This window comes from Chenopodium quinoa, unplaced genomic scaffold (assembly GCF_001683475.1).
Source record: "Chenopodium quinoa cultivar QQ74 unplaced genomic scaffold, ASM168347v1, whole genome shotgun sequence".
Taxonomy (NCBI): Eukaryota; Viridiplantae; Streptophyta; class Magnoliopsida; order Caryophyllales; family Amaranthaceae; genus Chenopodium; species Chenopodium quinoa.
In genome coordinates, this window is record NW_018744367.1 from 9,021,306 (window position 1) to 9,047,541 (window position 26,236).

At 36.7% G+C, this 26,236-nt stretch overlaps 2 protein-coding genes across 9 annotated transcripts; both read right to left on the reverse strand.

Moving 5' to 3' along the window:
- Positions 1-8,905: 8,905 nt before the first annotated feature.
- Positions 8,906-11,996, reverse strand: LOC110696644 (replication protein A 70 kDa DNA-binding subunit D-like). 2 transcript variants are annotated; one of them, XM_021873991.1, is made up of 4 exons: positions 11,835-11,996; positions 11,263-11,423; positions 11,062-11,182; positions 8,906-9,959 (listed from the first exon to the last, which is right to left on the reverse strand). In XM_021873991.1, exons 1-4 carry the CDS (start codon positions 11,964-11,966, stop codon positions 9,537-9,539), a joined length of 837 nt encoding a protein of 278 aa, XP_021729683.1. In that variant the 5' UTR covers positions 11,967-11,996; the 3' UTR covers positions 8,906-9,536. The 2 variants fall into 2 exon arrangements, with proteins under 2 accessions (XP_021729683.1, XP_021729684.1); XM_021873992.1 differs by having other exon boundaries at positions 11,263-11,430.
- A 1,439-nt stretch (positions 11,997-13,435) lies between these two features.
- Positions 13,436-24,349, reverse strand: LOC110696645 (1,4-alpha-glucan-branching enzyme-like). Of its 7 annotated transcripts, XM_021873997.1 has the most exons (11): positions 23,954-24,312; positions 22,617-22,689; positions 20,638-20,784; positions 20,411-20,503; positions 20,191-20,281; positions 20,050-20,114; positions 19,883-19,954; positions 14,345-14,555; positions 14,037-14,106; positions 13,730-13,919; positions 13,436-13,533 (listed from the first exon to the last, which is right to left on the reverse strand). In XM_021873997.1, exons 7-11 carry the CDS (start codon positions 19,892-19,894, stop codon positions 13,486-13,488), a joined length of 531 nt encoding a protein of 176 aa, XP_021729689.1. In that variant the 5' UTR covers positions 19,895-19,954; positions 20,050-20,114; positions 20,191-20,281; positions 20,411-20,503; positions 20,638-20,784; positions 22,617-22,689; positions 23,954-24,312; the 3' UTR covers positions 13,436-13,485. The 7 variants fall into 7 exon arrangements, 6 of the variants coding, with proteins under 6 accessions (XP_021729689.1, XP_021729687.1, XP_021729688.1 ...); XM_021873995.1 differs by lacking the exon at positions 20,638-20,784; XM_021873996.1 differs by lacking the exons at positions 20,050-20,114; positions 20,191-20,281; positions 20,638-20,784.
- Positions 24,350-26,236: the final 1,887 nt, after the last annotated feature.

Sequence of the window (26,236 nt, forward strand, 5' to 3'; positions counted from 1 at the left end):
ATCTTTTGGACTAGCATTTTTGCATTCATGTGAGTTCCATATATACCAGCATGAAGGTTTTCCATGGTTTTATGTGCTTCTTTCTTGGCTATACATAAGAGATTCCTTCCCGTTGCGGTTCTCTTGTGGAGTTCTCCCCTGATGAGCACATATTGTGAGGCCAGGAGCCTCAAAGAACGGCGTTCCCTTTTATCAGTATTAGGAGGATATTCTGCTCTTGTCACATAATTAAGGATGTCTGTATACCATGGCTCTTCATCTTCTTCCTATGGTTCTTGTTCATCATCAAGTGCATGGACATAAGCTGGTTCATATCTTCTCTCTATGGTCAGTGGCATTCTGATCGTGTCAGCTGGAATTCGCACCATTGATGCTAACTTAGCTAGTGCATCGGCGAACTGGTTTTCTTCTCTTGGCAAATACGTATATTCCACTTCATCTAGTTGCTCCGTGAGAGTTTCTAAATGAGCTTGATACGTAGCGAGACTTTCACTCCTCACTTTCCATCTCTTAGAGATTTGGTTAATGATTAGTGAAGAGTCACCGTAGATTATGAGTTTCTTGATTCCCAAGGCGACAACTGTTTCTAATCCTAAAATGCATGCTTCATATTCTGTGGCATTGTTGGTGACATCAAAGTCGAGCTTCATGGAAATTGGGATGTGTTCTTCATTGGGGGATACGAGCAAGACTCCCACGCCACATCCTTTTTGGTTTGAAGCTCCGTCAAAATAGAGCGTCCAACTATCGTCTTCGGTCATGAGTAAATCTTCGTCAGGGAAATCGTACTCATCTTCTTCTTTTTCAGCTTCTTCTAGCGGAAAGTCTGCTAAGAAGTCAGAAACTGCAGAACCTTTGATGGCCTTTTGTGGCACAAATCTCAAGTCAAATTGAGCTAGATTGACTATCCACCTTGATAATCTGTCATTGAGTGTTGCTTTCTCGAACAGGTATTTGAGAGGATCCACATTAGACACGACATGGACTGTATGAGTGAGCATGTAATGTCTTAGTTTCTGTGCGGCCCATACAAGTGCGAGACACAACTTCTCGAGAGGCGTGTATCGCGTCTCATATCCTTGGAGTTTCTTGCTAAGGTAATAAATTGCATTCTCCTTGCTTTCGATCTCTTGTGCTAGCATTGCCCCCATCGTTTCTCTTGTGACCGTAAGGTAGAGTCGAAGAGGAAAGTCAGGTATTGCTGGTGTTAGCATGGGTGGGTTTGCCAAATACTCTTTGATTTTGTCGAAAGCCTTTTGGCAGTCATCATCCCATGTGACTGGGACATTCTTCTTGAGCTTCTTGAATGTAGGTTCACATATCGCTGTGAGCTTTGATATGAACCTGCTTCTGTACTGCAACCTTCCAATGAAGCCTCGAATCTCCTTCTCGTTTTTAGGTGGTGGCATGGCCATGATTGCTTTTACTTTTGAAGGATCTATTTCAATTCCTCGAGAACTGATCACATATCCAAGTAAATTGCCTGACGTGACTTCGAATGCACATTTTGCTGGATTTAATCTCATGTTGTACTTACGGAGTCTTTCAAAAAACTTGCGAAGTGCTACGATATGGCCTGGGCGATCCTTAGACTTGACAATCATATCATCGACATAGACCTCCACTTCTTTGTGCATCATGTCATGAAAGAGTGTTGTAGCTTCTCTTTGGTAGGTGGCACCCGCGTTTTTCAACCCGAATGGCATTACCGTATAGCAATATGTACCCCACTGTGTGATGAATGTGGTTTTCTCCATGTCTTCTTTGGCCATCAATACCTGATTATATCCGGCGTAACCATCCATGAATGACAGGAGTGCATGGTTTGCTGTATTATCGACCAGAATGTCAATGTGAGGTAGAGGGAACCCATCTTTTGGGCTTGCTTTATTGAGATCCCTGTAATCAACACACATTCTGACCCTTCCATCCTTCTTTGGAACTGGAACCACATTTGCTATCCATTCCGGATACTTGGATACTCTGATGAAACCTGCGGCCAATTGCTTCCTGATTTCTTCTTTGATTTTGAGAGCCACATCTGGTTTCATTCGGCGCAGCTTTTGTTTGACAGGCTTCATACCTGGAATGAGTGGTATCGTATGTTGAGCTATATCCCTGTCAATTCCTGGCATATCTTGATATGACCAAGCAAATACATCAACAAATTTACTAAGCAAGTTAATTAGCTCTTTGCGTTCATCTTGACTTAGTGTTAATCCAATTTTTACTTCTTTAACAGTCGTATCATTGGAAATATTAACTGTTTCTGTATCTTCAATAACTGCTGTTTTATTTTCGTGTTCTTCCATTGCTTTTATTATTTCTTTGTTATTTTTATCATTAGCAAAGCAATATTGATCAGGGCTAGGGGAATGGCACGCATCGTAAGCAAAGGTATTCATTTCATTGAATTCATTGGCTAATACATCAAGAGAGGCAAGGTCGGCTGCGACCTAACCAGAATTATTAGGACTAGAAAGAGAGGACTCAACAAGAGACTCAGGGCTGAACTCTATAGCAGAAAGAGGGTCGGCCTCAAACTCTAAGGACTAATCTACAGACTTAGACTCAGACTCAGACTCGGACCCAAACGATTCAGACTCATCAAACATAGGACCCTCGCCAGCGGTTATTTCCAACTTCTCTCCATTCGGCGTAGTGATCCTCAATGTCTTGCGCCATCCCCTTGAAATGTTGTCATCTTGGACGATTAACTCGGAGGGGTCGAAATCCTTGTTCTCTATGACGGCTTGAACGAGCTCGGAGTTATCATTGCAGACCGACTTGGATTCATTTTTCTCCATTCCAAAAAGAAGATTGATTCCCAGATCATCAGAGTTCAGGCTATCTGACTTGTCGGCTGTGGAGAGCTCTTCATCAATGAAGTCACAATCGAGGAACACCTCGAATCCCGGTTTACGGATCCCATTATGGACAAATGGTTCAGGGAATTCATAGCATGGGAAGTCTTCCCCTTCTTTGATGTACTGGCCGTTAAGAGTGAACGGATATGGATCCATGGCCATTTCCGTCTTCGTGATTCGAGCGTTGTTGCGAGCCTTCATTTTCAAGGCAGCTTGTTTCAGATCTTCCTTTGTCGGCTCGAATCCTAAGCCGAAAGTGTCTTTCTTGAGCGCACCAGGGTGGCCCCAAGATTTAGCCATTTTCTTCTTGAGCCCAAGGGTCATTTCAGGGAAATGACCTTGCTTCTTCAGAATGACGTTGATACTGGTATTTGAGTAGGGATCGAAGTCGAGATGGCACCTTTCCTCTTCTTCGATCACAAGAACATCATCTAGTGAAAACCCCCACAGATCTTCATCTTCCTCGTCATGTTCAACATGGACGATAGGAGTATCAATAACTTGAATGCGCATAGGAGAAGCATCGATGGTAATCGGGACCCCTCCAACTATGGCTTTCACTTTCTGGTGAAGCGATGACGGAATCGCCTTTAGCTCATGAAGCCAAGGGCGTCCTAATAACAGATTGAAAGAGGCCTTAATGTCCACCACCTGAAATTTGGTGCGACGTTCAATAGCCCCACTAGTTATATTCAGTACGATAGTACCCACGGCTTGACGGCGAGTATTATCGTAAGCTCGAATCCCTTGAGTGGAGGGAATCAACTCTTCATTTTTTATACCCAACTTCCTTGCGGTACGGAGTGGGCACACATTAATTGCAGAGCCATTATCAACCAGGCTCATAGGAACATTCATCTGCCTACACACTACAGTAAGGTGTAAGGCCTTATTATGTTGGTCCCCTTCCGGGGGTAAATCCTTATCAGAAAAGGAAATCAGATTGCTAGTACCCGGCAGTTTAGTAGTGAGAAAGTTGACCAACCCTTGAGGAGTCATGTCATCATCAACTCCTATCTTCACCAGAGCATTCATTACAGCCTTTCGATGCTCGTGGGAAGTGGCCAAAAGCTTCCATACATTCATTTCCACCTTGGTCTTTTGCAGTTGTTTGACCACATCGCTATTCACAGGGTCGATGGGATCAACTATCAGATGTGATTGTGGTGGAGGTGGAGGTGGGTTAGGTTGTTGCAACCGTCCACTTCTGGTGAGAACCTTGACCTCGAGGTCCCCCCAAACATCTTCACTGGTGCCGAGAGATGAACAGGCTATGTCTTTGAGATAGACGTCTTCATCATCACTATCCCAGATCCCATTCACTTCTTCAGTGCTTGAGATAAATACAACTTCTAGCAGAGGTTCATTCACAGATTGAATGAGTATCGACGGATCAAAGGAGACTTCATCTCCCATGATAGCCAGAGCATCAGAAAGAAGACCTGTTTGAATGTTAGGCTTCTTTCCCCCTAGAGGGACAGGAAGTTGGTTATCATCAATCAGGTCTTGGATTGCGTCTTTCAACGTCCCAACACTTCTAAGTGTTATGACCCTTGCCTTGGTGATACTTGCAATAAGTGTTGGGGTCATAGTTAGCGGTCCTATTCTCAAGTCGAGGTTCTGGAAATGGTCCGATTGGCATAATCAGTCCCTGACCATGAAAAAGGTCATAAGCAGCATCATAAGTCATTCCCAAAGGCGTATAAACCCTCCTTTGCCTTTGGAATCTTTGAGGAGGAGCATTAAGGGCCAGCACATCATTGATGTTGATATTGTTGGTAGCATTATTGGGCTTAGAAGACGAAGAAGAAGGAGTGTCGTTCTTCTTGTTTTTCCAAGTACTGCTGTTATTGTTGCTACCAACAGACTTCATCAGTTCGTCTTCGATATTGATTCCAATATCGTATACAACATCAAAGGTACTTAAGGGCAGAAAATTTAGGTGTTGCTTGTACTTATGAGTCAGGTTGGCAATGAACAAGCGAACCATTTCCTTCTCCTTGGGAGGATCCACCAAGAGCGCAACTGTTTCTCTCCATCTGCTTAGGTAAGTGGTGAAGCCTTCATTCTCTTTCTGTTTGAGAATGGAGAGTTCACGTTCAAAATTCTTGGCCTGGATGTTACACTTGTACCAATTCATAAAGCTTTCAGTAACATCCTCCCAGGTCGCGACATGCTTGGATTCCAGATAATAGAACCACTGTTGACAGGCATGTTCTAAGGAAAGAGGAAACACCGTAGGGAAGAGTGTCACATCTACTCCCTTAAGAGCCATAGTTGCAGAAAAAGCCTTCAAATGGAAAAGTGGATTATCAGTAGGCTTGAACTTGGGAATATCAGCAGTGGAAAACTTCTCAGGAAGCTTCTCTCTTATAGACGAGGAGGTGATAGGCTGTTCCACATAAGTGAACTCTTCGGAAATCTTGCTCATTTGTTCCTTGATCTTGTCCATCGCAGCAATAGTGACACTGTTTTGCTTGTCTTTCTCTACAGTGCTGACTCTAGTAGTAAGTATCTGCATCATGTCAGACAATCTTTCGATTGTCCTGTTGAGGTTCTCGATGTCTTCCTTAGTGGCCATTGGTTGAAAGTAGACTGGAGACGGATCTTGTGGAGATGATTGAGGTGGTTTCCTTGTACGCCTCTTTGGTATAAGAGGTTGTTGGGGTATGGACTCAAACCGTAACAATCTACCCTTGCTTCTTGCCCAAGTGCTGTGACACCGAAACAAACACACCTTTAATGACCAAACTTGACCTTAACCTATCTGGATTAAAAAAAGAAATTTTTTTTTATTGAAGCTCTACTTATTAAAAAAAGAAAACATGGGAGGATACCATCCGACTTACTCCGAAAAAAAAAACGACACAAAAAACGAAACTTCCCTAAAATACGGTCAAAAGTGGTGCATGACTAAAAAAGTGTGTGGACATAATATGTGAGTGATTAGGTGAGGTTATAGACGCGTGTTTTGACCGTATAGCTAGACACGACTCAATACTGGACACAAAAATCGAGAAAAAAGACTGACGAGACACATTCCTGGGCACCAAGTCACGGTGCAGACTGTCGTGACACGGTGCAGTCTACCGTCAGACGGTAGATATTCCTGTGTCACGGCACTGTTGACCGTGACACGGCAGAACATGCCGTGACACGGTGCGCAGTTCCATGTCTGTTTTTGTGATTTTTCATATTTTAATCGATTTTAAGTCCGTACTAATTACTATGTGAGAATAAAAACCCTCGGTCATGGGTTAAACAAAAAGAGCAAACGTATGAGGGTTAGCACCAAAACAACACATAGCATTTAGGCACGATGATGTAAAAAAGTTCGCAACCTAAAGTCAAGATCTATGTTCAACTATTGGTCAAGCTTTGTGTGTCAAAAGGATACCATGGTTAAGAGTTTGGACGCGTTAGCAAGGCAGCCTCCCTTGAGGGTGTATGCCAACGGGCGGCTCCGCGAGTTCGTGATGAAATCGAACTCGACTCCATGGTTTGGGTGGATTTAATGACTCGGATGAACCCTTATTGCCATGAGCATTTTTGGGTCGATAGAGCTTAAATCCCCCAGGGCTAAGACGCATGTAGAACACATACGTTTTTTCAGAAAAATCGAAGGAAGTCGACTGTGAGAAAAGAAAATAAGCCACCTGTCAGATTTTAGGACTGTCGTGACACGGCAGACTCTGCCGTGACACGGCAGTCAGAAAATCTAACTGGTGCCCTGTTTGCTTTTGCGCGCAACCAAGTTATCCAATTTTTCCTATGGGACATACCTGAATACGACGTTGAAACGTCTATGCAGATGCAAAAATGCCAAATTAATCACAGGAATATTTTTTCAAGAATCTTTCAAGTCTCATCCACTCATCTTAATTAAATACCAATCACTCAAATCGATAAATAATTAAGAATCCTCCCCAGTGGAGTCGCCAAATTGTAGGCGTCGTTCGAAGTGCGCCTACGTTAAAAGCATGTGGTGAATATGCTTGGCACTCATAGGAAGCGGGAATTGACATATACGGTAAGGGACACGATTAGGGATAAGGAAAGTAGGGAGCCGCCAACAAGTTTTTAAGGAACTTGTAAACCGTTCACGGATCATAAAAAGGCAACCACGATAAGGGACAACGAAGGGAACAACGATTGACCCGTGAAGGTTACACCCCATTCATAATCCATGAGATTACTAACTCCATATGGTTTGGAACCACGAAAGGAGGATCGGGGATGATGGTACGAAGTGAGTCATGGAGTCACATTTGCCCATATTGGCCTCTACTCGATTCTTATATTGAAAAGCATTCATGTGATCTCAAAGGCATACAAACAATAATTCAATTCGCTCCAAACTATTATTTAACTAAATTGGTTCAAAATTAATGCACACATAATTCTAAAAATTTGGTGATCACTTCAATTAATGATAAGATTAAAAGGATCCTAAACCGGTTGTCCAAATTATCTTATTAGGCGTGACTTTCAATTACATATTCCCTTTAAACATGCAATATGGTGATCAAAATAAATAATAGAATCAACATTAATACCAATTTAATCACAATCCCAACAACGTAAAATTGTTAGAAAAATAATAATAATAATAATAAAAGAGCATGATCCTTACTTTGAATCTGTTTGTTTGCAACTACAAAATAATAAACGAGTTAGTAACTTCAAGGAAATAATAAAACAATAACTAAATTAAATTAAATAAACTAAGGTTGATTTTGGGGCCAAACCCTCAAACGATTCTACCTTTCACGCCTTGGCTTAAGGACAGAAACTCGAGTGAAATATGGACTCCTTTGAGTGCTTGAAGAAGGAATTTTGAAGTGAAAAGGGTAGGCTAGTGTTTAGGTTAATAGCATAGAAGAGAGAAAATAAGAATCATAAAAATCCTGACTGCCACGTACATCAGAAATGAGGGGGTATTTATAGGGAAATGTGCTGAGGGAGCACACGGAACCCTAAAATGATAAAAGCCCTAAAAAAGTATCCCGTGACACGGTCAGACTGTACCGTCAAACGGTACACTTTCCCGTGACACGGTCAGTTTTGGAGTGACGCGGGAAATTTTCAGAAAACGGAATGAAAAACGCGTTAAGGGTTTACGCGGAAAGGACACGGAACATCCCGTGTCACGGCAGACCTCCCGTGTCACGGGAAGTCCCACCGTCAGACGGGAAGGGTTCCCGTGACACGGTCAGGCTGTACCGTGACACGGTCAGTTCCAGTCCATTTTTCCGTCTAAATTCATTTTTAACCCTAATTTCTTTCGGCTTTTTAAGTGCCGATTGATAATTTCGGGCTTTTTTCTGACTTTTATTATTCGGGCTAAAATAAGAAAAAAATAATAAAATAAAAATAAATAAAATGTTTGGGCCAAAAATAAATAATAAAATAATAAAATAATAAGGTTTGGGCTTAAAATTAATTAATAAGCTTGGGCTAAAATTAAAACTATGCTTTTACCAAACATCAAAACTAATCCATGGACCTTTCAAAAGTATAAATTTAATAAAATACGATTTTTTAAGCACTCTCGGGATTAAATACTAAACCCGACCAATAGTGGCGGTGAAAGGTTATTTATCATCGGGTTTGGTTTTGGGGAGACATTTTTAGGTGTCTACACTTATCGTCAAGGCTATCCTTTTGTCTTTAAATTAATGCTTGGTCCTGTCTAGGTGCTACAACCTAAGTATCTTTGGTTTGAAGGCTAGTCTATATTATGTTGCTTTAGAATATTCAAATCTAAATAAGCTTTTGTTAGGAGCATTTATGGATGGTTGTGTCTGTTTAATTTTATGTACTGGAATTCGTAGCTTTGTTGAATGTGTTAATGCGGTTAGTATTATCTTTTTAACAAAGCTCATGTGATTTATCTGTATTAGTGGTTTCTATCTCACTGCTAACTTAATGTGAATTTTTATAAGATGATTATGCTCTGTACTTTGTTGACTAACTTCCATAAGTTCAAGGAATTTTTATAAAAATAGCATAGAAATAAATTTCATAAAAGCAGGACATATAAATACCATAATTTTATAGATAGAATTTAACATGCACATTAATGTAGCGTTACATTAGGCAATGATCTTAGTACGGTGTTTGTCAGGAACACTAATCATTGTTAGTGTTCCTGGGAAACCCTCAAAAGATTATCTTCTACAACATCTTACTCCTATATACATGAAACTAAGAAATTAAACTGGAGATTTAGTACTACATGATGCTGGATTCTTATATAAAATACGTAGGCAACTATCTATTATGCTTTGCATTTTGAGTTGTTCTGTGATTCCAGCAATTGCAAAGTTCTTATAGTTGCCTATATATTTTTAGTCTAGCAAAATATTTAGAATTTAAAAGATGTTTGGATAGTGCACCTTAAATAGCTGATGTGAAACATTTCATTAGATTACTATATATTTTTTTGCATTTCAGGGACTGATCATATTCGGTGGCAGATTGGATGAAAGATTATTTCAGTTTCTCGGTCTTCACAATTACAGGTTTGGCCTGCTTCTGCCCAGTTCCCAATGGTGTTTGGACATCTTCTGCATGATCCTTTTGTGGAGAAATCTCTGGGACTTGGCATGTGAAGTGCTTCTTTGGGGTCATTCCGCCAAAGCAAAGTTTTTTCTTTGCACGGATTTGTTATAGTGGCTGCTCGGACTCATTTTCTTTATCCCCCAATTCTGTAGGGCTTTTCTCTAAAGTTTTCTTGCGCTTAAATGATTCAACATCTTGCTGAGGTAACTCAAGTGTTTCAGTGCAAGGGTCTTCCTGTGTTTGCATTTGGGAAGAAGTTTTGATGTTTGGGGTTGGAATGACTGGTTCAGGATTTCCTAATCCCACAGTCTGCTGCGCATCCTTTTCATTTCCATCTTTTCCTTGGTTGGAGCTGCTATCAAATGGTTGCAACGCTTCTCGTGTGTTAGGATCTTCCTTAGGTTCAATGCTCTTGAGAGTCCCCTCTAGGATATAGTTCTGTCCTAAATGCAATGTCAGGCCTACTTTAATGTAGAACGGCATGCTGCTGAGCATGTCTTGAATAACCTTGAAAGCGTCATGGTTATCCTATATTGAATTGATAACTTTGTTAGAGTCATGCCGATAATATGGCAACATTAACACAATAGAGTAACGCATTAACAGTTTAATACATGAACACATTAAGACATGAACATATTAACACATTAAGACAATAGATTAACACATCTTGCAAAGGTGACTAAAGTATCATTAACACATTAACTCAATAGAGGTGGGACTGATTAGTAGCATTATTCTTCATTTTATGCTTTGCTTGATTTATTTGCTCCTTTTTTCTTTATATATTTTTGTAAATGGTATTGATTAGCAACATTACCCTAGAGTTTGTGATTTATTAAGGACATGCATTTTTACTCTGCATTTGTGCAAAAGTTTCTTTTTTTTGTGTTCTAATTCACTGAAATATAACATATATACTGCTTTATATGTTCATCTTTACTGGACTTTTTGACATACTATTGTTGATTATTCATTGAAAAAGCTATATGAGCTGGCAGGTCACAAACTTAAGACAAACACATTAATTTGGTTGAATTTGGAACTATAAGCAGAACATAGATGAAATAAACAATTCAAAAATTTTTGGATAGCATAATTTTGTGGTGCACATGAAGAGCTAGCTGGTTTAATGGAAGGATACAAGAAGCAAAAATAAGTGGAGTTGATCAACTTATTCTAGTATAATTTTTTTTTTGTTTTTTTTTTTGTGGGGGGGGGGGGGGGGGGGGGGGGAGAATCTTTTTAGTATAGTTACCTGAACCAAGAGTTTTAAGACTATAATGATTTAAACACCTAGGCAAAACTCTATATAATTTCTGAAGTATAAGCTGCTCTAAAATTAGGGTCCTTTAATTTGTATAGTATGAGCTGCTTATGCATCCTCATTAAATGACCCTTATTTTCCATTTTGATATCCATAATAGTCATTGTCTTCAAAAGTAGTAGATGTGAGCAGATTCAACTTGAGAGAGATTAAATCTAACTTGAGTAATCTCAAGCTCAACTATATTGTTGCTTGTAATAAAAATGCATCAACTAGAACTTTCATGTATTCTTACATAGTTTACAAAGTATTCATAAACTATTCTAAAAATTAGAATGTTAGTATATAGTAATTGTAACTTACTGCTTCTTTTATGGCATAGATTTCAGCTGCGCTACACCTGAACAATCTTTCTGTGTCATCATTGAATGTGGTGAATGCCATAGTACCTGTGTCATCACTTGCCTCAAATTTAAAAGTAATCCTGGCAGAAAGGTGTGATGATTTTTGTTAGCTACAGTCTTAACAAATAGGTATGGTTTTAAAAATGAGATGGAGTTATACCTCTTAGTGGAAATGCATTCTTTCTTTGAACAAGAAGAGCAAGAATAGCGCTTATGCAATGGAAGATTGGTGCGTTTCCAGCAGTTCGAACAACCTGTATATGCCTTCACTTTTTCTAATTCTGCATACTGAATGGTTACTTCTATCCATAGAAGTTCATCCTGTAAACTTGAATAATTTGAACAAATGTTATTCAATGAAAGTTAAACATACTTAAAGGATAGCTACTCAAAGTAGCCTATCAAAATAGCATAATTATTCAAAGCTACTTAAAGTAGCATACTTAAAATATGTTTTGACTATCTTGTAAGATAAAACTAAATAGCTTAAAATTAATCATGATTATAGTATAAGTAAGAGCATGATTATAGCATAAACAGATTATTATAAGAATAATTAAACTAATGTAATCAGATTTAAGATGCTTTATACTATTTGTATGTGTAGTTAATGTACAGGTTACCATAGTGCTTGACATAGGTTAGACTATAGTTATGTATATTATTTTAGTTCCATCATAAATGTAATAGAGCTAACATGATCTTCACATATATAAAGTAATAAATGTATACCTTTTCATCCTTTAGCAGTAAAGTTTGGAATCTAACTGTTTTTTTCGAAGATAGTGTGTCCCTTCCCTTTTCAGCAACAACTACCCTTACTATATAAGATTTGCTTGCTGCATTTAACTGATTCAAGTACATATACTCTGGTTTCTGCCTAGCTGCTTTGTATTTTTTGACCTGTGTATAGAAACCTTTCTATATTATTTTGTATAGTAGGAGTGCTACATTGATAATATCAAACATTACAATAATAAATATCTATTTAATCTTAAGTAAACAAGCAGATAATATGGAATTTTTGAAGCAAAAACATTAAGAATAAGTATAGTAAAGGATTATGCAAGTAATCTGTAAAAACAGAAACCATACCTGCCATGGTTAACTAAGTTAGTGCTCCATGGTTTGATTCTTCTGTGAAAAAATCGAAATTCTAAGGAGCAAATGTTTTTATATAAGTTAAGACAGAATTTAAGAATAGAAAATAGAAGTTAGAAATTGGGAAAGGGTTTGGTAACAGTAGTCAGAATTACCAATGGTAATTTTTTCAACCTTCTTACTGTTTCTATTGTTCAACCATACCTCTGGTAAAGAATTCTAGCTGCCCACTGTACTTTTATATTCATTTTTAAACCTTGGAAAAGTTTATTTTCTTTATTTAAAATAGAATAATAGTAACTTTCTTTTTGTAAAAGATCTGAATTCATGACAGCCACACTTTAGTAAAATATTGTAGTACAATCTTCCTTTTTTAAGGGAATGGCTTCTACAATCTGTCAAAATCATATCAGACCTAAAACTGATAGCATTAGTCTATGTAATATATATATATAGAAATTCGAAATCTTTATTTTGCTTGAAAACAGATTGTGTACATTTGACCTTAATGGGCTGCCATGTAAGCTTATAGGCTTTTAAAACCCACAAGAACAAAAAAATTTGGGCTTTTAAATGTGCATTTTATAGCAATCCTAATTTATGGCAAAGAATGACAAATATTCAATTCTATTTTTCCCTTAACACAAGTTTCTTGCATAGTAAATAAAGCTAAGTATTAATCTAAAAACATTTTCAGTCAAAGGCTTAATTAGCTCATCAGATGAGTTAACTGAACTCCTCTTACCCATTACTCTGAAATTCTTAATCTGTCATGAGATTGAGCACTGTGAGGCTGAATATTTGACATTTGCTAGGCTTCTAAGTTTGTTGGTGAAGTTGGTTTACAAAAGAAGTGTCATTAAGGGCTGGAAGGGTGGGCTTAAAGAGAGGAAGTTTTTTTTTATTGAGGTTGATGGTTTGGGGTTGTGGTATTCAAGGACTCCGCAACAGTAGAATTGTCAAAGGTCGGTGCCGCTTCTTGTAACATAAGGCCGAGCCATCATAAGGAAGGTAGCACCAGGGTAATGAGGCTAAAGAAGAGATCATCATTAAGTGCAGCATTAATCAGCCTTAGGAGATAAGTTTTGCCAGGTTTTACAGCCAATTTGAAGGTTTCTGCAGATAAACTTTTGTGATTATTCACAGTTTATATATTCAGTTGAGTTATTTAAGACAATGTTAAATTTTCCTTGCATATACCTTTAGCTGAGCCAATGTATAATAGTCCTAGGAAGGCCATTGATGGTGTAGGCATCTGATACATTTGGACCGCCTCTTGTTTTTATTGCTTGGTTAATGACTGCCTCAGTGCCTGCATTCCACCATTCTCCTGCAAGTCCTATGATACTATCATTAGAGAACTAAAGAGATATTAAAATTATCATTAGGGAGGGAAAGAGATATTAAAATGAGAGGCTCAAAGAGGAAATTTAAAATATTATGTACTGTACATGCAAAGGACATAGTTCAGTGGCATAAGGATCATGGAATGTGTAATTTTGCAACCATAAAGGAAGAATTTGGACCTGATCACGACTTTCAGCATAAGCTACACACTTCTCAGTGTATCTTCTATTAGTCAAGCTTAACATAATTTCATTCATGGACCATTCTTTATCCTTCTTATTTTTCAGATAGTCAATCCACTTGTCAGAAATATGCATTATTAGGTGATAGGGTTTCTTGTAGTTGGAACCATCCCACGCATTGAAGACCCTGATAAGTTGAGCCGCCTTAGATTAATGAGAAAAGTTACGATATTTTAGAGATTTAGAAAAATCAGAAATCTCAGCTCAAACAAATTAAAGTCTTTTAGACTTGCAACAAACTTACCGAGCAGCAACAGCCCATTCACGATACACAATGTTCCCTTCTTCATGATTGAAACCAAATTTCAAGTATCCTATAAAATAAACATAATTAATATGAATGTATAACTAATATTCCTACATGCCAAGCTACATGGTGACAAAAGGTGGCATCATAGATAGGCTATAGGCAAGAACCATACATTTTTCACTTAATACAGCATAGAGACATAATTTACAATTGATGCATTACTGGATACTTCAACCTAACTAAAAGATTATTGTTTAAGTGTAAACATTTTAGCGGGATTTTGGTGCAGATAAGAATATCACCTTGAGAAAATTGCTCGAGACCAGCTTCGTAATTTTCATTGAGCTGATTTTGATCCACGTATCTCTTCAGTCTGTATTCAAAATGATCTATGTAGGGTTCCAAGGAAAGATCCACATCCAAGATTCCCAGATTCTCTGTCTCTACTTCAGCATTTTCCATTGCTTGACTGCTTTCAGTCGCACTTGCTGAGATTGCAGGACAATACTTCATCTGTCAAAGAAAATGGGCATTTTTAAGCTACTGCATCTAGGATTCTAGACAAATTTCCAGTACTGTGAGGGTTTACAGGAAATACTGGACATCAATATATACAATTAAATTTTCAGCAATACTCAGTTATTGCAAGATGTTGATGAGCACTTCAACATTGGAGATTAAAATCTGATGAAAATTATTTCATAACTTTTTAACCATTGAATATACAGATGATTACTTTAATCATCATAAAAACTCATGGAAACCAAAAAAAAAGTTACATTTTAGTAATGAAAACACACACGATGCAGTTCAATGCTGATGTCATAAAGCCATTTGAATCAATTTCTCCTCATTCCCGAATAAGATAACATTTTAATACCGCCCATCATCTGTCTACTACAAGTCTACAATTAAAGAAAATTGGAAGTATGACTACTTATTGCTTAGAACTTGCAGTTTGTAAGAGCATTGATTAAAAGATCATCCCTGGCAATGCATCAAGCTTATGATGCAAGAATTATTCATAATATGAGAGGATGAAGACTCAAGTTTAGCTTACAGAACACACTAGTTGAGATCATAACTACTTTTGTGCCCGTGACATGTAAATATATGCACCACATCAGAATAAAGAATTGAAAGTGAAATGAAGAATCTGCTGAAAAATAAAAACCATATAGAATAAATAAATGTCATATTTGAGGAAAGCAATGTGAAAAAACCCCCACAAAAAAATAGTTATAACTTTATGCATGACCTAGTATAGAAACCTCAAATCAAATTAGCTTTCTCTTCAAAATTTTTGCCCTGCAATGCAAAAATGATAAGCTATTTATTGACGGTCATTTAAGTTTTAAACCTGTTGATTAACCTGAACAAAAGTTAAACATAGAATAAATTAGCTTACCGAGCTTAGTTAGTGCATAGCTGCCTAGATTACTCCTGCTATCTTTAGGACCGCATAAGATACAACATTTTTAACAGAGTTCTCTGAATGCTGTAAAGTAGGAGCTACCGATATAACTTTCACTTTATATGCAGATCGTGCACGTGAAAGCGCCACATATAGCTGTCCATGTGAAAAACATGAGCGAGGGAGATAGATTAACGCTTGATCTAAAGTTTGTCCCTGTGACTTGTTAATAGTCATTGCAAAGCTCAACTTGATAGGAAATTGGCTCCTCTGAAATTGGAAAGGATATTTCTGAGAGCTCGATGGCTGAGTTTAATTCTAGGTATGAAAACATGTTCTCCTTGATACTGCCCGACCGACATCACACACTCAATTAAATTAGGGATAAACCTTTTACATTAGAAGACGTGTTCCATTGCATAAACCAGAAGAGGGAAGGAGGTTTCTAAGTAATATTACAGGCAATTTTCTTTGAGCATAAGATTGTGAGGACTCATTCCCCTGGACATAGTTTATTTAGGAATTCCGTAGGATATACACTGCCACTATCATCTAGAATAGTGTCATAGCTTGTGTAAGAGATGGCTTGTCCTGGGAATCTCTCGATCATGAAAGAATTTATAGTATCAACGTCGTCGTTTATAGGTGTTAGAACAGCCCTTCTTGAAAAGATCTGAGGATCTAGAGCACCTGAACCAAGTTCTGGAAAAGAAGACTGAAGTAACTCTTGTATTGGATCAGCATCAGGCTGGAAAGTTTGCACTATCTGTGGAGGCAACTGAACAAAATCATTTTCCATGGTTTGCAATTCACCGTTTCCTAGTGAAAGCAAAAACTGACAGAATGAAGGATCCTCCTTGGCTCTAAGATTTTCAGTTAATCTGAATCTTCTCAAATGCTGCCATATATAACTACTCACTACACTTGCTTCGACTACTTCTCTCTGAGTCTTGTTAGGAACAACATGCAACACTTGTCGGAAATCTCCACCAAAGACAATTACTTTCCCACCAAATATAATATCACTATCGCATATGTCTTGCAATAAAAGGTCAAGAGGTTCTAGATTTTGCTTGTTTGCCATTGATGCTTCATCCCAGATTATAAGAGATGTTTCCTTTATTAATGCTGCTAAGCTACTTTGCTTAGAAACACTGCACGCTAATGAAGCATCACTATCCATTGGAATCTTGAATCTTGAGTATGCTGTTCTAACCTGACGGAATATTTTCCGCGGCTATTCCAGATGTAGCAGTAGGTAAAACTATCTTATTCATGAGGCGAATCTCAACATATAATGCATTATATAAGAACGTTTTGCCGGTTCCACCAGGACCATCTACAAAAAACGCCCCTGGTCTTCCTTCCACTATATGCTGCCTAATACAAGTAAAACTTTCCTTTTTGTGCGGTATTTAGCAAGCCATGGCTCTCGATACAAGCCTGAGGAATCGGAGCATCTAAGGCATCTTGAATGTCTTTTGTTCTATCAATCTGGTTATCATTGTCATCCACTAAAACAGCAAACCACAGGCAGATAATGACTTTCCCATGGCCTCTAGATGCTGCTCAACTAATCTGACAGTTAATCTCTTAATTTTGCTTTTACACCAGGGTATTGGTGTGCAAAATCTTCTGACAATGCATAATAATATTTATGCCATAATTCTTTAGGGTCACTTGGCTGACAAAATATAAGAACAGTTGCAAATAGTTGGCGTAAAGCCCCAAGGAGCTGAAGTTCAGTTTGCTTCAGCCAAACAAATGCTTGCAGCAGCATCCTCTTCCAAAATGCCAGCTTTAAGACATGCTTCTTTGAAAGTTGCACACACATAACCTTCAGCCGTGCGCAGGTCTGTGAAATATTTTGGACTTTTGACATTCAGTAATAGAAAAGGTAAAAGCGTTCACCCTCCGAAGGAACGACAAAAGCTAATCGCCCTATCATCACTTTTTTATTTTGCCGTTCGGACCATGATTTTGCTGAAGCATCCCACTTATAGTGTTCAAGAAATTCTACATATGAGTAACCAAGACCATTATCAGTAGCTGCATTCATACGGAAGAACTCTGTTAATTGAGTCTTAGCATAAACACCGCTTGCAATACCAATATCCATATGTTCATAAGGGCGTACACAAACAGTGTTCATGTCTGGAATATGAACTGACAAAGGTAAGACTGGTGGATGCATCTCAAATAAATCAAATCCAAAAATTCTCCAAGGTGCCTCACATGGTGACACCCACCTCCCTGACTGAAACTGAGCAATTTCATCATTAGAATTTTTATCTTCAGCCAAAATATTGAAGGCCACTAGATCATGTCCCTTGTAAACATACTATATAAATATTTCACTGCTTTAATAGTTGAACAAACTTCTACGTTCAAATGATAATCAAAGAGTGCTGCGAGGTAGGGGTTATAAGGGACAACCCATCGATTATCTAACTAAGCATTTCTGACTTTCACTTGTTCTCCAGTATCAGTTCTCTTATAACAAGGATAGCCATCTTTATTTGTTGTTGTTTGTGCGGTGAATTGTTTTTGGGTACCCATTTTTACAAGAAACAACATTATCCTTCTTTCTCATACAAGGACACTCTGGATTTAAGTGGCCACATGGTCCATGCATCATATGCCTTAACACAATTTTACGCAGCTCAGGCTGAGTAGCAGGAGGTATTTCTGCACAAACATATCTATCATAATCAGCAGGACACTTCATCTTATGCTGTTGCTCCATAATCAAGAGAAAATGAGCATGTGGCAATCCTCTTTTCTCAAATTCTATGACATATATCATTGCTACTACTTTACCAAATACTTTGTCTTTCTTTAATTTTTTTCAGAGCAATCAACTTTGCTCGAAATATACGAGCAACTAATTCTGGCCGGTCTTGTGCAGTCTCACCGGGCTCTAGTTCGGCTTTTATTTCTGGCCAATTTGCGTTGCAAGTCATAGTGAAAAAGAGATCAGGTTTCCCGTATTTCTGAACAAGATCCATTGCATTAAGATATCTCCTTTTCATATCACGAGGGCCTCTTATAAATGATGGTGGCCGCAAAATGAACTTATGACCAACATTAGCTGCACTTGTCTGGCCACTCTCTACCGTGTCTAGAATCCCTTTATAAAGATCCGCTCTTATTGTATCTTGATTTTGCCGAAAAAAATCTAACCTTGTGTTTTCAACTTTGATATACATGTCTGTGATGTACTGCGGAAATGCACGGCCTGCTCTTAAGAGCATGTTTAATTTCATGCTCTAATTTGAAGCTTATAACAATCGTACTCCCTTGCAGAGATATTCTTATCAGCTTTGGTATGTCTTTAGACGCTCCTATAAACATTAAAGTCCAGAGAAAATTCAAATTAAGCATGCGATAAGGAAACATAGGCATAGAAACAATTTTAAAAAGAATACCATAGTTCTTTTAAGAACTTACGAGCAGCCTCTGCATCTAGAAAATCTACCGGAGTGTGCACCGCCCATGACTGTATCAGATCAGGTTCGGTTGCCATTTATCTATCTCCACCATAAGAAGTTTTCTTTAAAACCCTGATGCCAACCACATTCGCCTCTTAAGAATAGCAGGGGATAATGCAAAGGATCATAACACCCATAAAAATGGGCAATCCGATGGGATTTTGAAGACTTTGCTGTTACAAGAATATGCGGCCATGAACTCTGACTTGACGAAACACTATCAGGCCAGATAACAACAACTTCATCTGAAGTGGGAGCATTATATACCCTTTGATCTGGTACAGTGTTTGAATTTATTATAATGTTAGTACGCTCATCAAAATTTACTTCTTTCAAAGAGCGGAAAAATCTTGCATATGGATTATCTTTAGTTATTTGCATTAATTTGTCAATAACATCCTGTCTTAATTCAGGAAAGCAGTCTGTTCTGTGTTTCAATTTATTTTGGCCATCATAGAAATAAAGCTGCAGATACTTTGGACCATTCTCATCTGGTAATAAGTCTGGTACAGAATGATATATTTGGCCATGTAGTTTAAAGACATATATACCTTTGTATGTTTCTCTATTAGTCTTACCTCCAATTGAACTAAAAGCAAATAAGTTATTGTATAATCGAGCATATCTTCTAAAATGCAGAGCATCTTCATCTCTTGAAGTAAAAAGCCTTACTAATTCAGGGAGATATTCATTTTCAGCTATTTTAATATCACCATTGCCACAACAAAAATGTAGAGTTTCAAACTCACACTTCTTAGCTCCACATTTATCACAGTAAGTAGGTGGAGATAATTCTAGGGGATGCGTAGGTAATGGTTTTCCTATAGTAGCCGCAGGGGTTTCTGTAATAGCATTAAAGGATATTTGAGATAATTCGATTGTGCAACAGTGTATATGTGCTAAATGCGTAAACTGAAATCACTACTAAACCTTACTTTTAGCAGCATCCCTTAGATGTTTTGAACTTTGGCCATTTGTTGGTGTAACTCTGAGAGCCAAAGGCCTCTCTGTAGCACGACCAAAAGGAAATTAAGCCAGATCTTATTAAAAAGTACTATATATATATTCACTTTAGTAACTCAAAGTAAGGCAAAAGACCCACTTTCAAGTACAATATATTTCGAAGGTCTTGATTTAGGCTTTTTTGACTTTGGTTGTTCTGCTTGACTATACAAAGAATAAAGAACTTATGAATTTGGTTCACAAAAAAAATAATTTTATTATTTTAAATGATCTATTTTACCTAGTAGAATTATGAGTTGATAGCAAAGCACTCATTCACTTTGATTTTCGACCTTGAGATGATGGTCTCTTAAAATTAATAGGTGCATCAGCTATCATATAAACAATTAAAACAATAACTTAGCAATTTGAACATAAAATAAACATCATAAATCAGTATAGCAATGCGCATATAAATAGAAAAATTTATCGTAAGCATTATGCAAATTTTTCAGATATACCCATATTACTTTGCTGCAGACCAAGTCATCTCAACAATTTGCACATTTCAACAATTTGCACAAGTCACTAATGATTCCAGTTTATGTCATTAACTGTAAAAAGAAAACATATAAAAATTCTTAGAAGGTGCAGTTAACAAGATGTTTTTTTAATATAAAACAAGGAGCAATTTAAAAAAACTCTGCAATTTAAATTCACACAAATTCGATCAACCTAATACATTAACCTGCATATCTCCTTCAATTCAAGCAAATGTTTACATGTTCTAGTATTTGTTCTGCGTAAACTCCTGTGATTAAAGCAACATCAATAACAATAATTCTTGAATTTTACACTGATCTCGAGTTGAAATTGCAATATCCCCCTATTTTCACTGCCAAAAAACAAAATAAAATGAATTCTACTAATCTACTACGTTATTTTGTACCTTAGTAAGAACATCTGCATATCATTAACAATACTTGCTATGTAATATTTTATAGAGCCATTGAAACTTGTCATTATCTCATCTTGTTACCTCCTCTAACTTTAATCCTACCTTTGAGATTTCCTTTTCTCCCCTATTCCCTCACATGCTTATATACATACATGAACTAAGTTATACAATCGAAATCTGAATATCAGTATACATACATAGCTACCACTTTAAACTGCGAACAGAAAAGCTAATGCGTAATTAAACTTGTATTTATATTTTCCATGTAGCTTCCAAAAATAAAACACTGAACATATTTAACACCAAACATGAAAGAGAACTGTCAAATTAAGAAGACATACAATCAACAATAAAATTAATCAAAGAGCAATATTAAATTAAGAAGCCATGCAAACAACAATAAAATTATAAAATTTTCTTGAAGCAACTACAAATCAAAAGTGCATCCATTTATTATTCAAAATACACATTACATTATATTTCAGTTACAGCCTTCAAGTCTGTTTTTCTAATGAAAAATTTCAGCCATTACTACTCATAGACTTAGGCTCTAAGAAAAAAAGGAAAGATAATAAGCATATGTCAATGCTAAACCTAAACACCTGTACCCAGGCAAACAACTTTCTACCCAAAATACTAAAGTAAGACTCCAAATAGGCTAAACAAACTTTGCGCGATTCCAAACAGTCTCTAATTCAGGTATGTCATAAACCAAAGGCTCAGCAACTCTAACAGTAGAAGAAGATGCTGCTTCTAATGCTGTAACCAAACGTCTTTTCATTGGAGCAGCTGGAGGCAAACCAATCTTAGGTATTTGAAACCTCTCAGAAGTAGGAGTCAAGCATTCATCAGTAGCAAAGTTTTCTTCTCTGGCAGCCAAATGCTCCTTTAATTGGTAAAACCTTCTTTTTAAAGCACTACAAGCAACATGCTTCTCTGAAACTGCACCATAATTAGCATCAATGATCTCTAGATTATACTTAGTCACCAAGTAATGAATAGCTCTTTTGGAAGCCTTTTGCCTCGCATCAGTTAACTCAGGACAAGCATCACTATATATGCATTCCATTTCACCTCCATTATGTGGGCAAGACACTGTTAGCCAAGACACAAAACCCAAAATTTCAACCCAAACAGTCTCTAATGGACTCACTTCTGCTCCAGTCCTTGTAACAACAACTCCTAAAAAGCCTACAAAGTCAATCGTCACATGGACAACATCATCAGATGGTTTTTTGCCCAAATTCCTCTGTGCAGCAGGCATCACTATCCCTTTTTCACTACATAACTCAACCACCTTATGCTTAAAAAGCTTACTGCATAGCTGATACATCCTTGCTCTATCGAATGTAAAATCATTCACCCGCACCCCAAATTAGTTCATCAATTTCTGCACAACTTTTTGAGTTGCCCTCTCTTGGGACTCCTCAACGGTATTAGCTTCCCCACTGAAAAATACAAATTCAGACTTCCCACATCCAGTCTTAATCCAAACACAAGCATTATTCCTATCCTTATCTATGAAACCATAAACCGGTTTAGGAAAATTTAAGCAATCAACCAATTGACCTAAAAGAGGTCGAAATGGAATGGCAATTTTGCTTGACTAAATATCCATAACCTGTAACCGGCAAAAAAAAAAAAAAAATTGAAACATATACATCCTCTAAACTTAAACTACAATCAAAGTACAACAACTAAGGTAACATATGTAAGAAAACTAAGCCACCTTATAAAATTCCAATTTAAATCACCAACAATAAACTTACCAACAGTAGCTGCAAGTAATTTTACCAGTACAGCCAGCTCCAAGTGCATAGACCTACAATTATTCTTTTTTTCCTTTTTTTTTATCCAAAAAAAAAAGAAAAAAAACACAAAACACAAGGCCAAAAAAAATTAAGCTATCTAACCAAATTCAAGGTTTCAGAAATAACACAAATGCATAAACAACCAATTTCAAGTAATTGTTCTAATTTATTTATCTATAAAAAATGCATAACTGTAAAATAAAAAATTGTACATCAATGTATGTCCAGGAAATTATGGTATATAAAAGTTCAAGATTCATTAAGTCAATATCCAATGCTGTCTGTACAAATGAGATCCATATGGAATTCAACCCATCATATTACATTTTTATGAAAAACTAACTAACCAATTACCCCAGCAAAGTTTCACATACAAACCTTTTCTTTCAGAAGATAAAGAAGAATTAGCAAGTCAGAAATCTATAATAAATTGAAGCAAACCAAACATGCAGCACATATATATAAATAAATAAACTGATAGCAAAGAATAAACCAAAGGACATATCCCATATATTTTATTTGCCAAAAAAGCCAGATCATATAAATTGTTCTAGTACATCATAAAAAAATATCTCCTCCTCAAAAATTATTAAATAATACACTGCAACTAAAAACGACATCTTAAATATACTCTAGTTTATTTTTTATTATTATTTTAGTAGCTAAAAAGAGAAAAGTAATTTTTATCTCCTCAGAAAAAAAGGAAGTGAGTACACACTAAAACCCCTCTATCAATTTTTAAATACACATAGATACACATCACCGTACCAAACAATTTCCTGTATAAATACTATATTTGACTAGTGCACTCTCCAAAAGCAATTTCCGCTATCACTGTAGTCTCTGAAGCTAAGTTCATATTTAAATAATAAATTAATAAGACAAATTTACAAGAGATTATTTTTTGTTCATAATCTTTATAAAATCCTTAACAAATTTATAAGAGAAATTTACAGGACATTAATTTTTATGCACAATTCTAATTCTAATTTTATTTAAATTAGCTAACTTATGTTTTTAATTGATAATTTAATTATGAGCACTATAAGTAAATTGATACTATAAGTAAATTTGATTAAATTTGATACTGTAAGTAAATTGATACTATGAGTGATTCTGATGCTATTAGTAAATTTGATTAAAAAACACTTCTCACGTCTTTATTTTTTAATTGATATTTTGAGTATGCACAAATTTACTTATAGTATCAAGATTATGCACAAATTTTCTGCTGACAAATACTCAAGGGGAGAAATTCTGAGTATGAGTAAAAGCACAAATTTTAATCAACATACCTTACAACAAGAAACAACCAGATCCAAAACTACACCACCACTTGCTCCTTCAAATTGCGCAACTACACCACCATCAGCTCCTCGAAATCGCGCAACTACATCACCATCAGCTCCTTGAAATTGCGCCATCGACTCAGCCGCTGCAACACCCATACACAATCAGAAAACAACAATTAATCTACTAAGAAAGAAAAAGGAAAAACGAAAAGGAAATACTTAAACTTTATAAAAACAGAGGAAAGGAAGGAAGACATAGCTAATCAGGAAAAAAGCAGGAAAAAAAGAGAGAGAGTAAGTGGTAAGAACACCGATAAAGAAAGAGAAATAGCCACGCGTCAGCCCAGTGAGAGCACATGCAATGTAAAAGCGAAAAGACCGAAATAGCCCAGTCAACCTAGTCAATTAGGGAAGGGTGCTAAGGGCCAGGGAGGGCAAAAGCGTCAATTTCCTATTCATAAGGAACAGTAAAATTGCTACAGCCTTGGTGCTTGGGGCTTTTAGAAGGGTTATAGATTAGAGGCTTAATGGGTATCGTTTTGGGCCTGCGTTTTGTTAAGAAAAGGGTGTCGTTTTGGGCCGGGTGTACCATTCTCATGGTACACCCGGGTGTAGGGATTAGGAATTGTAAAAAACAAGTATAACCTTAGTTTTTTACTTGTATTTCTTGCAATTGTGTTTCAGGGAAAAAAAAAAGGAAACATCAAGATTGGAAAAAGTATTAATGAAAGAATGATTTTTTTTTTTTGAGGAAATGTGTAGACATACATTTGTGTCTCCCCAAAACCAAACCCGGTTATGAATACCTTTCACGTCATTTGATTATCGAATAAAGCGAAAGTGTGAAAAAACTAGTGATGAGGATGTTTTTATTAAAATATATGTTCTTTCTGTTTTTGAAAATATTTCTTTTCTTACCATATTTATGAAAAACGTGCATTCTTGTTTAGTTTGGCCCATAATATGGCTCCAATAATGGTGTAGTTGGATGGGGCTTGAAAATACTTTCCAACAATATATTATAAGCCCAATTCCGATGAATAATGAGGAATTTATGGCCAAAATACTAAACTGGACTCGAACCGGATCTTACCTACGGTCCAATGATCATGTGGAGGGTCCAAAGGTTAAACCTATCCTAAACTAATTAGGATTAATTAGAAGCTTCTATAAGTTTCTAAAAGATCTTAATTATCCTTTTTGAAAAGATAAGATTAAAGAATTTGAGTTAAATAAAAACTTTCCTTTTTTAAAACTTTCCTTTTTATTAATCCTAATTCTATTCGAATTTAAAGTTGTTCAAAAAAAGTCAAATATTATTGTTTTACCTCATAATATTTATCCAAATCTTATATGGTTGGATAGATCTTGAAATTATCTTTCCAATGATATATTATAATATTAATTTCGAGCTATAACGAAAAAGATATGAATGAGATATGAAACTCTATCCAAAACTGACACCCTTCCACTATTTCGGCCATATCTTTTCATCTACAAACGATTTTAATCTGATTTTAATGGGGTTGGAAATTAGAATTCAAGAGCTTTCCAACGAAATATTATATGTTTTATTTTGACTTCTGGAACAAAAGATATGATGGTAAAAACAAAATCCGCAAAAACTGCTGTCCATCGAGTTTTATTTCGGTTCGAATTCGGATTTAGAATGAGTGGATGAGACTCGAAAAGTTCTAAGTATTTTATGTGCATAATTTTGGTTAACATTATTTTCATATGCATGAAAAAGATCTCATTGGAAAGACCATCCGTAATGAGTTAAAAACATAGGATTTTTACACGTAGGAAATTTGAGCAATATCTTTCACAACTAGGATCGAAATAATGCTGCGAAGAACTGGATAATTTTATCAAACACAGAAAGCTGTTGAGGCATGTAGGAACTGGCATCTAGAAAACAGAGTCCGTCGCCGACTATATAACTCTGTCGCTAGGCGACAAAGCCATATTGCGGCGACAACCTCTGTTCGCTGGCGCCAAGTTCTTCCAATACCGAGCCAGAAATATGCGTTCTAATTTCGACCAGTTTTGCACTGTTTACTCGATTCTACTTCCTGATTGAGTTTTTCTCACTTTTATGAAATCCATATTTGTTCTACATATGGACATAACCCTCTGGGAATTCATGCTCCATCTACCTGATTGAACGCTCTGTGCAACAAAGGGTACATCCGAAAATGTTGAATTCACCAAACCATGGAAGCGAGTTTTTAACTCGCGGTGTCCCATCCACTTGCGCCAACCCTTCAAAAGGTAAGGCTTCCG